Here is a 14,382-nt window from a genome sequence, read left to right as displayed (position 1 = left end):
TAGTCACTGTTGCAATGTAGGTAACGCGGCAGCCCATTGCGCACAGCAAGATCCCACAAACAGCAACGTGATAAGTGACCGAATAATCTGTTATTTTTAAAAGTGATGTCGGTCGAGGGATGAATATTGGCCAGGACACCAGGGAGAATTTCCCCTTCTCTTCTTCGAAATAGTGGCCGTGGGATCTTTTACATCCACCCGAGAGGGCAGGCTTCAGGAAAGACGGTGAGAAACCCACTGTGTGCAGAGTGAGAACTGTTACACCACCAGTACAATTAATGAAGAAGTGTAATGTTTAATTTGACGCCGTCTGAGGTTGTCCACATGGCTAAGTGCTGAACTCAACAATGTATTAGCACTTCGACTCAGCACAGCGCTAACACTCGGGCTGGGCTTGAGCGAACTCACGCGCATCGTCGGACTGGAGGCGGCGTCACTGTTCACTCCGTAAATTATTTAAATGCAGCCCGCTGCTGGGGCAGTTCTCAGGTCTTTCGGGGCTAGAGATGGGTTGGGAGGGGGTGGGCGGCTCGCACTAACACGGAACATATTACGCTGCGTCTTGCAGCCCCCCAGGGCAGGTGGACACCCTAAGTGCGTCCATAGAAACGCAGGCCGCTGACGCGTGTATGAGGAAACGTTCCCCGAGCCCAGAACGTCCGCCGGGGCTAGTGGCGGAGGATTCCCGCAAGGCCCGGTGCTGCTGGGGTTCCCGCAGGGATTTCAAGGCCTATTTTCTTGAAAACTACTGAACGTTTCCATATCAAATTAACTTCCAGTCCATCACGCATCAATTACTTTGCCAAAACTAGGGAAAGTTACCATAGGACCATAAGAGATAGGAGCAGGAGTAGGCCATTCGGCCCCTCGAGCCTGCTCCGCCGTTCAATAAGATCATGGCTGATCTGATTTTTACCTCAACTCCACTTTCCCGCCCTTTTCCCCATATCCTTCGACTCCCTCGCTGATCAAAAATTTGTCTCACTCAGCCTTGAATGTATTCAATGACTCGGCCTCCGCAGCTTTTCGGGGTAAAGAATTCCAAAGATTCACGACCCTCTGGGAGGAGAAATTCCTCCTAATTTCCGTCTTAAGCGGGCGACCCCTTATTCTGAGACTATGCCCCCCTAGTTTTAGATTCCCCCATGAGGGGTAACATCCTCTCAGCATCGACCCTATCGAGTCCCCTCAGAATCTCGTACGTTACAATTCGGAGAATGACCGAAGCAAAACTCGAAACACTATAATAGTCAGAATAAACAGTGTGGCTGTTGTGGGAAGTTCTCTCCCTCAATTTTGCCCGCCGCCCCAGCTCTCTTGAAGACGCTGATTAATTGGCGTACTGCGTTTTACAGATACTGGCAGCCCTCCAGAGCTTCAACCAGATGGGCATTCTGCACTTGCGAGTAGACGGCGAGTGCTGACCATCTTTTTGACCTGAGCGCCTCACAGCAAGACTCAATCCCATTCTCACGCGAATCAAACCTCCTGACAGGAGTTACCGGAAAGCAGCCAGCAGCTGGAACCTTGGCAGATTTTCCTCCTCGCCGTTTTATCCTCTGATTTTTCTCGTCAGTCGTGGCTCAGCGGGTCGCACTCTCGCACTCTCTGAGTCAGAAGGTCGTGGGTTCAAGTCCCAACTCCGGAGACTTGAGCACAAAATCTAGGCTGACGCTCCAGTGCCGGTACAGGGGGTAGTGCTGCACTGTCGGAGGCACCACCTTTCAGATGAGACGTTAAACCGAGGCCCGTCTGCCCTCTCAGGTGGATGTAAAAGATCCCATGGCACTATTTCGAAGAAGAGCAGGAGAGTTCCCCCCAATGTCCTGGCCAACATTTATCCCTCAACCAACATCACTAAAAAAACAGATTATCTGGTCATTATCTCTTTGCTGTTTGTGGGAGCTTGCTGTGTGTAGATTGGCAGCCCTGTTTCCCTGCATTACAACAGTGACTACACTTCAAAAAGTGCTTCATTGGGATGTCCTGAGGTTGTGAAAGGCGCTATATAAATGCAAGTCTTTTTTTTTTTAAAAAGGGTAAGTTTGTTTGTAAAGCACCTCGATTTTATGGTAGAGATGGTACAAGGAGCATGATGGGCATATCAGAAGACCATTCTTCAGACCTTAGCATACCTAGTTACCAACGATCCAGGACAACAGCCTCACCTTGTTACAGGTCAATAGAGAGAGCGGCGTCCGCAGCAAGGACACCTGCAGCATGCACTTCACCATGGAGACAGTATTACCAGTGGTTGGCAAGATCATTCAAGGCTGAGACAGATTTTTGGACTCTAGGGGGAAATCGGGCAGGAAAGTGGAGTTGAGGTCAAAGAGCAGCCATGATCTGATTGAATGGCAGAGCAGGTCCAAGGGGGCGTATGGCCTACTCCTGCTTCTTATACCCGTTGCCTTCAACTGTTATGCCTGTGGCTCTTTCCCAGTTGGCACTGCAATACCGGGTACTGTGCTAACCGCACATGGATCAAAAAAAAAAGTGACCGAAGGCGTTGGTGAGCACGGCCGGTATTTTTATCTCCCATCTCACTAATCACCGTGACACACACACCTAATGTCACCACTTTTGTGCATTACCTAAAGTGCAGTGAGTCACTGATTGCTGAGAACTTGGAAGGCTCTGGAGTTATGAGTGCGATGCAATGCTTGTATTGAATGTTACATTTTGATTGTGTGCCCTGCTGAAGTGTGGGTGTGCGTGCAACACAATGCAAGGGCGTGGCATAGGCAAGCAGTTACAGTAGAACAGGTTGACAGGCTGCACTTTGTAGGATGTGCCATCTACCTGTTGAGTTTCTCGATTCCTTATAAGTGTGCCGTCTTCTCCCGCATCTGTTCCCGGGTGCAGCAAGTAGCATCCAGTCTGGCTGCCACCTCCTACCAGGCATGTTGCCCTCTGCGACAGGTTACCTGGAGTGCCAGCCAAGCCAAGCCACTTTGTGCGCCAACCATCAGACAGGTGCTACTCCCCCACTGACTACATTTTTGTGTCTCGACATTGTCTTAGAATCATTAAATCGTACAGCACAGAAGGAGGCCATTCGGCCCATCGTGCCTGTGTGTCGGCCTCTGAAAGAGTTATCCAATCAGTCCCACTCCCCCTGCTCTTTCCCCATAGCCCTGAAAACTTTTCCTTTTCAAGTATGTGTACAATTCCCCTTCCAGGCAGTGCATTCCAGGTCGTAACACACAGCGTAAAAAAAATTCTCCTCAACTCCCCTCTGGTTCTTCTGCCAATTACCTTAAATCTGTGTCCTCTGGTTACTGACCCTCCCACCAGTAGAAACAGTTTCACCCGATCAAAAAGGTTTCATGGGTAGACGTAGAGAAGATGTTTCCACTTGTGGGGGAAACCAGAACTAAGGGCCATAAATATAAGACGGTCACTAATAGATCCAATAGGGAATTCAGGAGAAACTTCTTTACCCAGAAAGTGGTGAGAATGTGGAACTTGCTACCACAAGGAGTAGTTGAGGCAAATAGCATAGGTGCATTTAAGGGGAAGCTAGATAAACACATGAGGGAGAAAGGAATAGAAGGATATGTTGATGGGTTTAGATGAAGTAGGGAGGGAGGAGGCTCGTGTGGAGCATAAACGCCGGCATAGGCCTGTTGGGCCGAATGGCCTGTTTCTGTGCTGTACATTCTATGTAATTCTATCAAATCATAAGAATTCTTATAACATAAATTTAGAATTGTAGCAGTGATTCTATTATCCAGCGCTCCCAACAGGGAGCAGTGCCTGCGGAAAGTGCATCCTGAGAAATCACGGGCAGGCAGATTTGCTTTTCCATACAACAAAAAAAATTACAGGCTACATGCCGGCAATTTCCCAAGATCACTGCCGCATCATGGAATCTCCCTTAAATATGGTAATGAAGCATTTTTAAATTTAGGATTAATATTTTCCCCACTAAAAAGGCATTTGTGATCCTTGGCTTTATAAATAGAGGCATAGAGTACAAATGCAAGGAAGTTATGCTTTATAAAATACTGGTTAGGCTCCAGCTGGAGTATTGTGGCCAATTCTGGGCACCACAATTTAGGAAGGTTTTCAAGGCCTTGGAGAGGGTACAGAGGAGATTTACTAGAATGGTGTCAGGAATGTGGGACTTCATATATGTAGAGAGTGTAGAGAAGCTGGGATTGTTCTCCTTAGAACAGGGAAGGCTAAGATAGAGGTGTTCAAAATCATGAAGGATTTTGATAGTTTCTACTTATTTACTCTATTTCCAGTGGCAGAAGGGTCGGTAACCAGAGGACACAGCTTTAAGCTAATTGGCAAAAGAACCAGAGGCGACATGAGGAAAAAAAAATTTTACGCAGAGAGTTGTAATGATCTGGAATGCACTGCCTGAAAGGGCGGGAGAAGCAGATTCAATGATAACGTTCAAAAGGGAATTGGATAAATATTTGAAGGAGAAAAATTTGCAGGGTTACGGGAGAAAGAGCAGGGGAGTGGGAGAGATTGGATAGCTCTTTCAAAGAGCTGGCACAGGCACGGTGGGCTGAATGGCCTCCTTCAGTGCTGTATCATTCTATGAAGTGACATACAATAGCCTCTGGCAACAGTAGATTTTCAACTCGCCACCCAGGTGTAAAATTGGCCTTGCGGATTGGCCATTATAGAAACTACCTGATTTTAATTTCTGCTGATTTCGATGGAAATGACGATCTGGTGGTTTGTTCAACGCGTGGCTGATTCTGAAGGCCAGATTCACATCCAGGTGCTAACTTGAAAATCTACCCCATTATGTAAAGAGATACAATGCTACATCTTATTGAAACATTATCACCTGAATCTATGCTACCATATGCAAGCAACTTGTTTGAAAGTTCTCAAAGTAACAACAACTTGCATTAACTTAGCACCTTTAACATAGAAAATCATCCCTGTTTTCAAATCTCTCCATTGCTTCGCCCCCTCCCTATCTCTGTAACCTCCTCCAGCCCTACAATCTCCGAGGTCTCTGCGCTCCTCCAATTCTGGCCTCTTGCGCATTCCCAACTTTCATCGTTCCACCATTGCCGGCCCTGAGCTCTGGAATTCCCTCCCTAAACCTCTCCGCCTCTACCTCTCTCTCCTCCTTTAATACGCTCCTTAATACCTACCTCTTTGACCAAACTTTTAGTTCACCTGTCCTAATATCTCTATGTGGCTCGGTGTCAAATTTTGTTTGATTACTCTCCTGGGACGTCTTACTACATCAAAGGCGCTATATAAATGCAAGTTGTTGTTGTAAGACACTTCACACAAGCATATGCAGACCATACTTGATACTGAGCCAAAGAAGTAGATATTAGGATATCAAACAGGATGGTTTTAAGAAGTATCTTATTGGAGCAGAGAGGGACAGAGAGGTATCGGGACGGAATTCCAGAGCTTAGGATCTAGCCGGCTGAAGGCATGGCCGTCAATGATGAGGCAATGGGCGGTACACAAGAGGCCAGAGTTGGAGGAACGCAGAATTCTCGGGAGGGTTGCAGAGCTGGAAACGGTTCGAGAGAGGGGATGGGGCGAGGCCATGAAGGGATTTAGACACTCCTTTCATTCCACTGATGGAGGCCACCTTGGCACCCATCCCCTCCCTCAGCAGCTCTGTCTTGCCACCTTCCTCCCTGCCTTCAAAACCCTCCTTAATACTGTTCTCTTCAATACCGTTTTGGTCTCCTCCCGACCCTCTTCCTCTTTTCCCCATGTCCATTCATTGTCCGTCACCCCGTAAAGTGCTCCGAGACGTCTTTTTATAAATAATAAGTAACAGAAATGTAAGTTTTTGATTCAAATTTCATTTTTTCCATGTCATCCTGGATTTTTGCTTCCATGAACACCTGTCAGCTAGAATGAAGAGCTCTAAGTCACGCTATCGCTTCCACGATTCCCAATATTAAAGCTAATTTTTATATTTTTTGTGCACATCTGTGTATATTTGTATGTATTTATCATGGTGATGGATCACAGTGTTCATGATTCATTTTTACTGCAGGTCATAAATGGGAAAGTTCAAATGCAGTGCAGGGTGCCCTCCACACTGACCTAAGACTAATATCAACCTTAAGCTCAGATGGGGCACTCCACCCCTCCTCCAATCTTTCCATTTCCCGTACTTTTGATAGGTATAGTGAACTGGAGCACCACCCTTTCCTCACTGGGACATTGATTCAAATCCAGCCAGATTGATGGGAATGGATCTCTTCCCTCTGCTAGCTGTAAAAGTTCGACGCAAAGTAAGCTTTAATCAGCCAGAGTCCAGTTCTTAGCGGGAGTGCGTTCACAATATGAAACAGTTTGCAATTTGGCAGGTCAACATCTCTACAACCTTCAATAAAGCACCAGCTAACTATCCTATCCTGCTACATCGCCTCTCCACGGCACTAAATTCACTTCTCCATTTCCCGTTATTCCCAACTTCCGCAACGGATTCTCCTCCCATGACCGCACAGCTAACTTCGAAGTGCCCCAAGACCCCACGCTCAACTCCCTCGCACTGCTCATCTGCATGGTGCCTCTTGGCCACATTACACGGCCTGGGGGATCAATTTCTAAATATACGCTCCATGACAACACCAAGTTCTAATTCTCCAATCACTATGCTGGACTCCAGAACTATTGCTGCGCTGCGCAACTGCCTATCTGACGTAATCAAATCACAGATAAGCCAGAGCTTACTCCAACTAAGTGCTGTTAAGGCTGCAGCCATTCGGTTCATTTCTCAAAACTCCTCACCAGCCCCCTCCTCCTCAGCTGCTCACTCAAGACGAAACCCGATTCTTCACAATCTTGGTGTCCTGTTCAATGGTGAGCAAGAGCTTCAAACTCTGGTCCAGCATCAAGGCATCATATTTCCATCTCCACAATATTGTGTATCTCTGCTTCTATGTCACTGGAACCCTCATCCGTACATCACCTCCAGGCTTCTCCAACACGCTCCATATTGGCCTCCCAAGTCCTTCCAGGTCATCCGGAGCTCCACGACCCACATCCAATCCCGTATTAAGTCCAGCTGATCCATCGCTCTTATCCTCGCGGACTTCAAAATTCTTGTCCTGGTTTTGACATTTCTCCATGGCCTCACTTCATCTCATCTCTAATCTCCTTCAGCTCTTCCGAATCAGCACTACCATGCCGTTTTTCCCCCCTCCCTCCACCATCAGTACCATAGCTTTCAACCAATGTGGCTCTTCTCTCTGGATTTGTCTCCCCAAACCCTTCCTCTACATTTCTCTCCTCCTGCAAAAGTTTCCTCAAAACCTACTCTTTTGGTCTGGCCTAACTTTTTCCTCCCCAATTCCTGCTCAGAGTCTGAAGTCTCCCCTCCCTCGTGGGGAAGTACTGCTGCTCTAAACGCAACGTATAACTGCAAATTGTCGTCTCAATTAGAGAAGCCATAAGGAGGAGTGATATGGTAAATGTAAAGAAACTTTAGCTTGTGGGAGTGGGATGTTATTCTGAGGTTGGAGATACAGTGGTGGATCAGAGTAGAGGGAGTGTTACTTTACATATGTTGCTGTACCTGCCCTGGGAGCACTTGACGGGTGCAAAAAAAGGAGGAAGGAGTTCCATAACACATCCTTCATTTTGATTCACCAAAATAAATAAAAATGTAGTGAGATTGTGCAATTATAGTGACATTAATTAGTGCTATACTTACTCTCCAAAAGGGAGTAGTCTAAAATTGAAAATTGTAACGGAATTTTACTTAAAATTTGTCACCTTAAACTTAACTATGGAAATGATCCAGTTATTGGCACATAGCACGTATCTTTTACGTATCTTAATGAAAATGTGAATTGAATCAGATTGTGTCATTCCGGTCATCTGTAAAAACCAGAATGAGTCTATCCAGGTTCTTATATTCTATATTAGAGTCAGGAATTTAAATTGAGAGAAAAAAAATGATACAATAACTACATACTCCCCCAGATATCATTTGGACTATGATATAATGTAATGTTTGCTACAAAGTGATAGACATAAGAATATAAGAAATAGGAACAGGAATAAGCCATCTGGTCCCTCGAGCCTGCTCCGCCATTCAATGAGATAATGGCTGATCTTCTACCCCAACTCCAGTTTCCTGCATCATCCCCATATCCCTCGATGCCTTTAATATCTAGAAATCTATCGATCTCGGTTTTGAATGTACTCAATGACTGAGCCTCCACAGCCCTCTGAGGTAGAGAATTCCAAAGATTCACCACCCTCTGAATGGAGAAATCTCTCCTCATCTCAGTCTAAAGGGTAGGCCATTTAGGAGAGTGTAGAGGCATCTACTCTGTACAGTGTAGAGACACAGAGGCACAACATGTTTCAGACTTTCCACTCTGACCAATTTGGTCTTTTCTATGATGTTAATTATCCAGCTTGTACAGTGACACATGAGCAGATGTAACAGTGTTCAGAACCTTTAGCACCCATATTAGGAGAGGATATATTTCCCTTCCCTGAAGTTAAATACAAAACTCATTAAATGCAATTAACTAAGGGTGTAATTATGCTGTCACTTTTGCTAATGCAAAGCTGTTTTTGGTGTGCACTGATGCAAATGGGAGAATGACTCAAAAGTCAGGTCCCAGCTGGATTTTCGAGCGCACTAAAGCGAGGCAGTGTAAGACCCTCTCCAGGATATCATCTCCTATCCCTTTGAATCCACCAATAACTTACTTCTATATAGTGCCTTTAATGTAGAAAAAACATCCCAAGAGAGGAGAAAAAAAAAAGTGGGTTCCCAGCATTCACAAGTATTAGGAGAGCCGACCGCAAGATTCAGCAAAGAGCTGTGCTTACAGTAGGCTCTTGAAAAAGGTGGGGAGGGAGGGGGGGGCATAGGCAGCGACGGAGAAGTTTGGAGAGGGGGTTCCAAATAATAGGGCTGAGGTGGCTGAAGGTTCTGCCAATGGAGCTGGAGCAGTGGGACGTCAGAGTCAGAAGAACAGAGGACATGGGAAGGAACAAAGGGCTGGAGGTGTAGAGCTGGAGCTAGATTAGGGAGGATGGGGCTGATGAGTGAGCAGGACTTAACACAGGACAGGATGCAAACGATGGGGTTTGGTGTTTATGAAGGATGCAGAACAGGAGGCTGGCAAGGAAGGCACTGGAGAATACAAAGGGGTGGAAGCTATGCTACAGTTGTATGAAGCTCTGGTTAGAACCCATTTAGTGCACTGCATTCAGCTCTGGGCACCACCCCTCAGGAAGGATATACTGGCCTTGGAGGGGGTGCAGTGCAGATTCACCACAATGATACTGGGCCTAAAAGGGTTAAATTATGAGGACAGGTTGTATAGACTAGGCTTGTATTCCCTCCAGTATAGATGATTAAGGGGTGATCTAATTGAGGTGTTTAAGATGATTAAAAAGGATTTGATGGGGTAGATGGAGAGAAACTATTTCCTCTGGTGGGGAGGGAGTCCAGAACAAGGGGGCATAACCTTAAAATTAGAGCTAGGCTGTTCAGGGGTGATGTCAGGAAACACTTCTTCACACAAAGGGGAGTGGAAATCTGGAACTCTCTCCCCCAAAAAGCTGTTGAGGCTGGGGGTCAATTGAAAATTTCAAAACTGAGATGATAGATTTGTGTTAGGCGAGGGAACCAAGACAGGTGAAGAGAGTTACGATACAGATCAGCCATGATCTAACTGAATGGCAGAACAGGCTCGAAGGGCTGAATGGCCTATTCCTGTTCCTAGCAGTCGAGTCTAGAAACGGGAAAGGGTTTTTGCTATAATGAAAGTAAAGGACCAGCGGAGGAGAGAAATTACCCAAGTTAGAAAACATTAAGCGTAAACATTTAAAAAAGGAGAAAGATGTGACCTAAAATCTATTGTAAATATCAAAAAATTTTCACTGCAACATGATTTCAATTCAATAGGATGCAGTTATTTTGCAGGGGCCAGGCTGAAAATAAGGGAAGTTTGCCAAATTACTATCCTGCAGCTCAGCTTAAAAATAGCTTGCAGCTGCAATTGTATAACACCACCAATTTACAACAAAAATGCAATTCGCAAATGTTTATGCGGAATTGCATTTCAAAGAAAGAATCAGCCCTTGCGAATCCAGTATTTGACAGGATATGGATTCAATGAAAATATGACTATTTTATTGCCTCATTCATGTGTGTCAATTATCTTGCCATGGCTTAAGGTACTGCTGAAAATTTAATGACAGTAGTGTTTCAGTTTCCTCGTTTATCTTCCCATGTGACTCATGCACTGTGAAACATATCATGGGGGATATAAATTACCATTTGTACGTTACGGGCAAAATTAACTGTTGCACCTTTATTGGACAGCTGCCCTATCGCCAAAAAATCAATCGGAGTATACAAAGCAGTTTGATGTAACGGATACCAGGTAATGAATATAATCTCGCTAACAGATCAAATTCTAGTTAGCTGCAGATCCAATGCAAGTCTAGCTCATGTTGCAATTTTTTCCGATGTTTAGAGACCTGTCGATCATTTGTTGACCTGCACCAAGCTGTCCTGAATTACCAGCGTAGAAACAAAAGCTTAGTCGAATACTGCGCTATTTAATTTTCTTTCCCACCACTAAAAAAGGCATTCATTTTTTCTTTCACAAGTGAAAAGCCAAGTACTACAGATACTGCAAATCTGAAACAGAAACTGCTGGAAGCACAGATAGGTCAATCAGCATCTGTGAAGGGAACAGACAAGTTTATGTTTCCAATGCAGAACTTGGTCTGAAGCAGGGTTCATACCCAAAATTTAAACTTGTCCGTTCTCTCCACACATGCTGACTGACCTACTGTGTGTTTGCATCATTTTCTATATTCATCTTTTACATTTGAAACACGCTAACTAACCAGCCTCCACTGGTTGATCAATATGGTTCCGAGCTCATCCAAAATTCTGCTGCCTGTATGCTAACTCGCACCAAGTCCCGTTCACCCATCACCCCTGTGCTCGCTGACATACATTGGCTCCCGGTCCGGGAACAACTCAATTTTAAAATTCTAGTACTTGTTTTCAAATCCCTCCATGGCCTCGCCCCCCTCCCTACCTCTAAACTCCTCCAGCCCTACAACCCTCAGATCTCTGTGCTGCTCCAATTCTGGCCTCTTGCGCATCCCCAATTTTCATTGCTCCACCATTGGCAGCCGGCCTTAAGCTCTGGAATTCTCTCCCCAAACCTTTCCACCTCTCTCTCTCTCTCTCTCTCCTCCTTTAAAACCTACCTCTTTGGCCAAGCTTTTGGTCACCTGTCCTATTATCGTCTTACATGGCTCAGTGTCAAATTTTGGGTGGCTAACAGTCCTGTGAAGCACCTTGGGACATTTTACTATGTTAAAGGTGCTATATGAATGCAAGTTGTTGTTGCTGTTGAATAGCTAGTAATGGCAGATTTTGAAGTTTCTGTAAATTTGTTACATGCAAAGATATCAAGACTTTGTCAATAATGCACTTTGCAAGTCAGCTTTGAGAAACCTGATTATGTATTAATTTGACATAAAGGTATTAATTCATGACTTTAAACTGTAACTCATAGATGAATGCAACTTTATATCTTAATGAATTAGCAATGCCACCAACAGGAATTTCTGCTTTGGTTTTGTGCTTTCTTTTCAATTTCATGACTAAAATCAATTATTTTAAGTCACTTGTAGATTTAGTATTGGTCAACCTTTTAAGGAAAAATAAAAATTCTGCTGCAGTACACTGTAAACCGCAAACTAATGAATTATCTGACATAGTAATTATGTTTGCTGGAGCACCATTTTCATTATAAAGCACTTTTCACTAAGAAATAAAGACCAAGGGAATTCCCTTGTCCTGCTTTAATATTTCATGCAGTCCTATAGCATATTTAACTATATCTTGGAGGAACTAGTTGGAGGTTTAACATCTGATAACTGGGATTCCACATTAGATAAAGGGGGGGGGAAGGTGGTTATCGTCTAGAATTCAAAGCACATCAAATCACTGAAAACGTACCCCTCTATCTACATAAAATAATCCATTGCACTGTGCTTTTATCTACCAACAGAACCAATTTACTGCAGAACAACGCAGACCTCAAAATAATTACTAGACCTCCCCAGGGAACCACAGAAGGTCTAATCCAACTCCAAACCTTCACTTTTTTTTGTAAATCTCCATCTTTTAGAATATATATATATATATTTTTTAAAATTTAAGTTGGTTCCCTGGCGAAAATTTGGATCTGTTTACGTTGGTTTCTTTAAAGCATTCGCAGGATGGGCACAAGTTGCGAAGTACCCGTGTAATATAATTAGCGTTTTCTTCCTCCCCACTTTCACGCCAAGGAATTTAGTTATTGCACCTTTTATCCAGTTGTGTTTTTCCCAACCTAGTGCGATACTTGCAGGATATTCTAATACTTAACCTGCGGCTTACAACGAGCCTATAGTCTAAAGTATTATCTTAATTACGCCCGGGATATAAAGCCGAATGAAGGTTACACAGTTCCAGAAATACCCGTCAGAGGCCATTAATAGTCCGGTTCTCCAGACGCTGCATTTTCACCAATGCAATGAGGGGTATAAATGACACAAAATGCACAATCCCAATGTATCCCGAGAGTAGGGGGACCTCTCCCAGTGACTTTCAGCCCCGGCGCCGGCCCATTCACTTCCCCTTTTTAAACCAACCGACTGCAGTCAAAGGCCGAAAATAAACATCACAACCGCGGGATCGGTCCACCTTATCTGGATGTTTATCAGGAGGATTAGGCTCGCCAGCCTTGTGATAACGAGAGCAGCGCTTCCCCGTCCCCGACACTCAACTCGCTCCCTCATCCCCTCCCTCCCTCCCTGACTCACACCCTCACTCCCTCAATCCTTCATGACTCATTCCATCACTCATTCACTCTTCCTCACTCAATCCCTCCCTCACTGACCCAATCACTCCCTCAATCCTCCACGACTCAGTCCCTCAACCATTCGTTCCCTCCCTCAATCTATCCCTCCCTCACTGACCTACTCATTCTATCCCTCACTCATTCCCGCAATCCTCCATGACTCAGTCCCTCACTCACTCATTGCCTCCCTCTTTCTATCCCTCCCTCCTTGACCTACTCACTCCATCCCGCAATCCTCCATGACTCTCCCTCACTCATTCCCTCCTCACTCATTCTATCCCTCACTCCTCCCTCACTCATTCTATCCCTCACTCCTCCCTCACTCATTCTATCCCTCACTCCTCCCTCACTCATTCTATCCCTCCCTCCTCCCTCACTCATTCTATCCCTCCCTCCTCCCTCACTCATTCTATCCCTCCCTCCTCCCTCACTCATTCTATCCCTCCCTCCTCCCTCACTCATTCTATCCCTCCCTCCTCCCTCACTCATTCTATCCCTCCCTCCTCCCTCACTCATTCTATCCCTCCCTCCTCTCTCACTCATTCTATCCCTCCCTCTTTGACCTACTCACTCCCTCCCGCAATCCTCCATGACTCTCCCTCACTCATTCCATCCCTCCCCCCCTCACTCATTCCATCCCTCCCCCCCTCACTCATTCCATCCCTCCCTCCTTGACCTACTCACTCACTCCCTCCCTCCCTCCACTCACCGTGTACCAGACTCCCAGGATGATGGTGCCGGTGCGAACGTGACAGCAGAAACAGCAGCGATTGGAATACCAGCGGTCCAAAGGCGACATCATCCTCATGGCCCCCCCTCTTCACAAAACAACAACAACAGAGCCACAAAAAAAAAAGCTTTTTTTTAAAAAAAGAAACGAAATTAGAGAGAGAGAAAATAAAAAGAGCGAAATCTACACTGTCGGCCAGCCCGCGGAGCAAGAAATGAAACGCTATCCCCCGCTCCCTTAGCAACACTGACACTCACCGCACCGCTCTCCTCCCCCTGACCCTCCTCCCAGGCTCTCTCCTATCACTCAATACACCCTGCACCACGTGCCTTCCCACCCCTGGAGCAGACCCATCGTCCCCTGACCTAAGCTGCACAGGCAAGAATTGGAAGCAAGCGTTTAAACAACTTTTTTTGTCCCCTCCATAGATTTTATTCGACATTATTTCCCCTCTTTTCCTCTCCCTCTTCCTCTTCTTTCTTCCCCTCCTCCCTCTCTTTCTTCCCCTCCTTTTTTTTTTCAAATTGTGATTGTTAGGCCCCCCTTTTATAAGAAGGTGGGGGGGGGGGTTGTGGGGTGTGCTTAAAAAACTAAAAACCAAACAAACCAAAACCAAGTTTTCAAATTCAAATTTTATTATCCTCGCTCAGGATGCATTCCAGCCCCTGCGGTGCCCACCGGTCGCGGAAAGCCTCAAGCGTACCGGCAGACATCGCGTGCATTCTTCCCCCTCCTCTTCCTTTCTTCATTCTTCCCCTTTGACCAATATTTTCTTGTAAATATACACAAGCATTT

General features: G+C 45.4%; 1 protein-coding gene across 1 annotated transcript in view; it reads right to left on the bottom strand.

The window, feature by feature from the left end:
• laptm4b (lysosomal protein transmembrane 4 beta) overlaps positions 1–13,845 on the bottom strand; it is an 81,714-nt gene extending 67,869 nt beyond the window's left edge. The window contains exon 1 of the mRNA XM_067978009.1: positions 13,567–13,845. Within this exon, the coding sequence (XP_067834110.1) occupies positions 13,567–13,665 (99 nt within the window). The 5' untranslated portion in view covers positions 13,666–13,845. The remainder of the gene's footprint in view (positions 1–13,566) is intronic.
• Between the last annotated feature and the right edge of the window lie 537 nt (positions 13,846–14,382).

Source organism: Heptranchias perlo, chromosome 3, assembly GCF_035084215.1.
Source record: "Heptranchias perlo isolate sHepPer1 chromosome 3, sHepPer1.hap1, whole genome shotgun sequence".
Classification (NCBI taxonomy): domain Eukaryota; kingdom Metazoa; phylum Chordata; class Chondrichthyes; order Hexanchiformes; family Hexanchidae; genus Heptranchias; species Heptranchias perlo.
The sequence above is the reverse complement of the archived record's forward strand: the minus strand, read 5'-3'. Positions and strand labels throughout refer to the sequence as shown.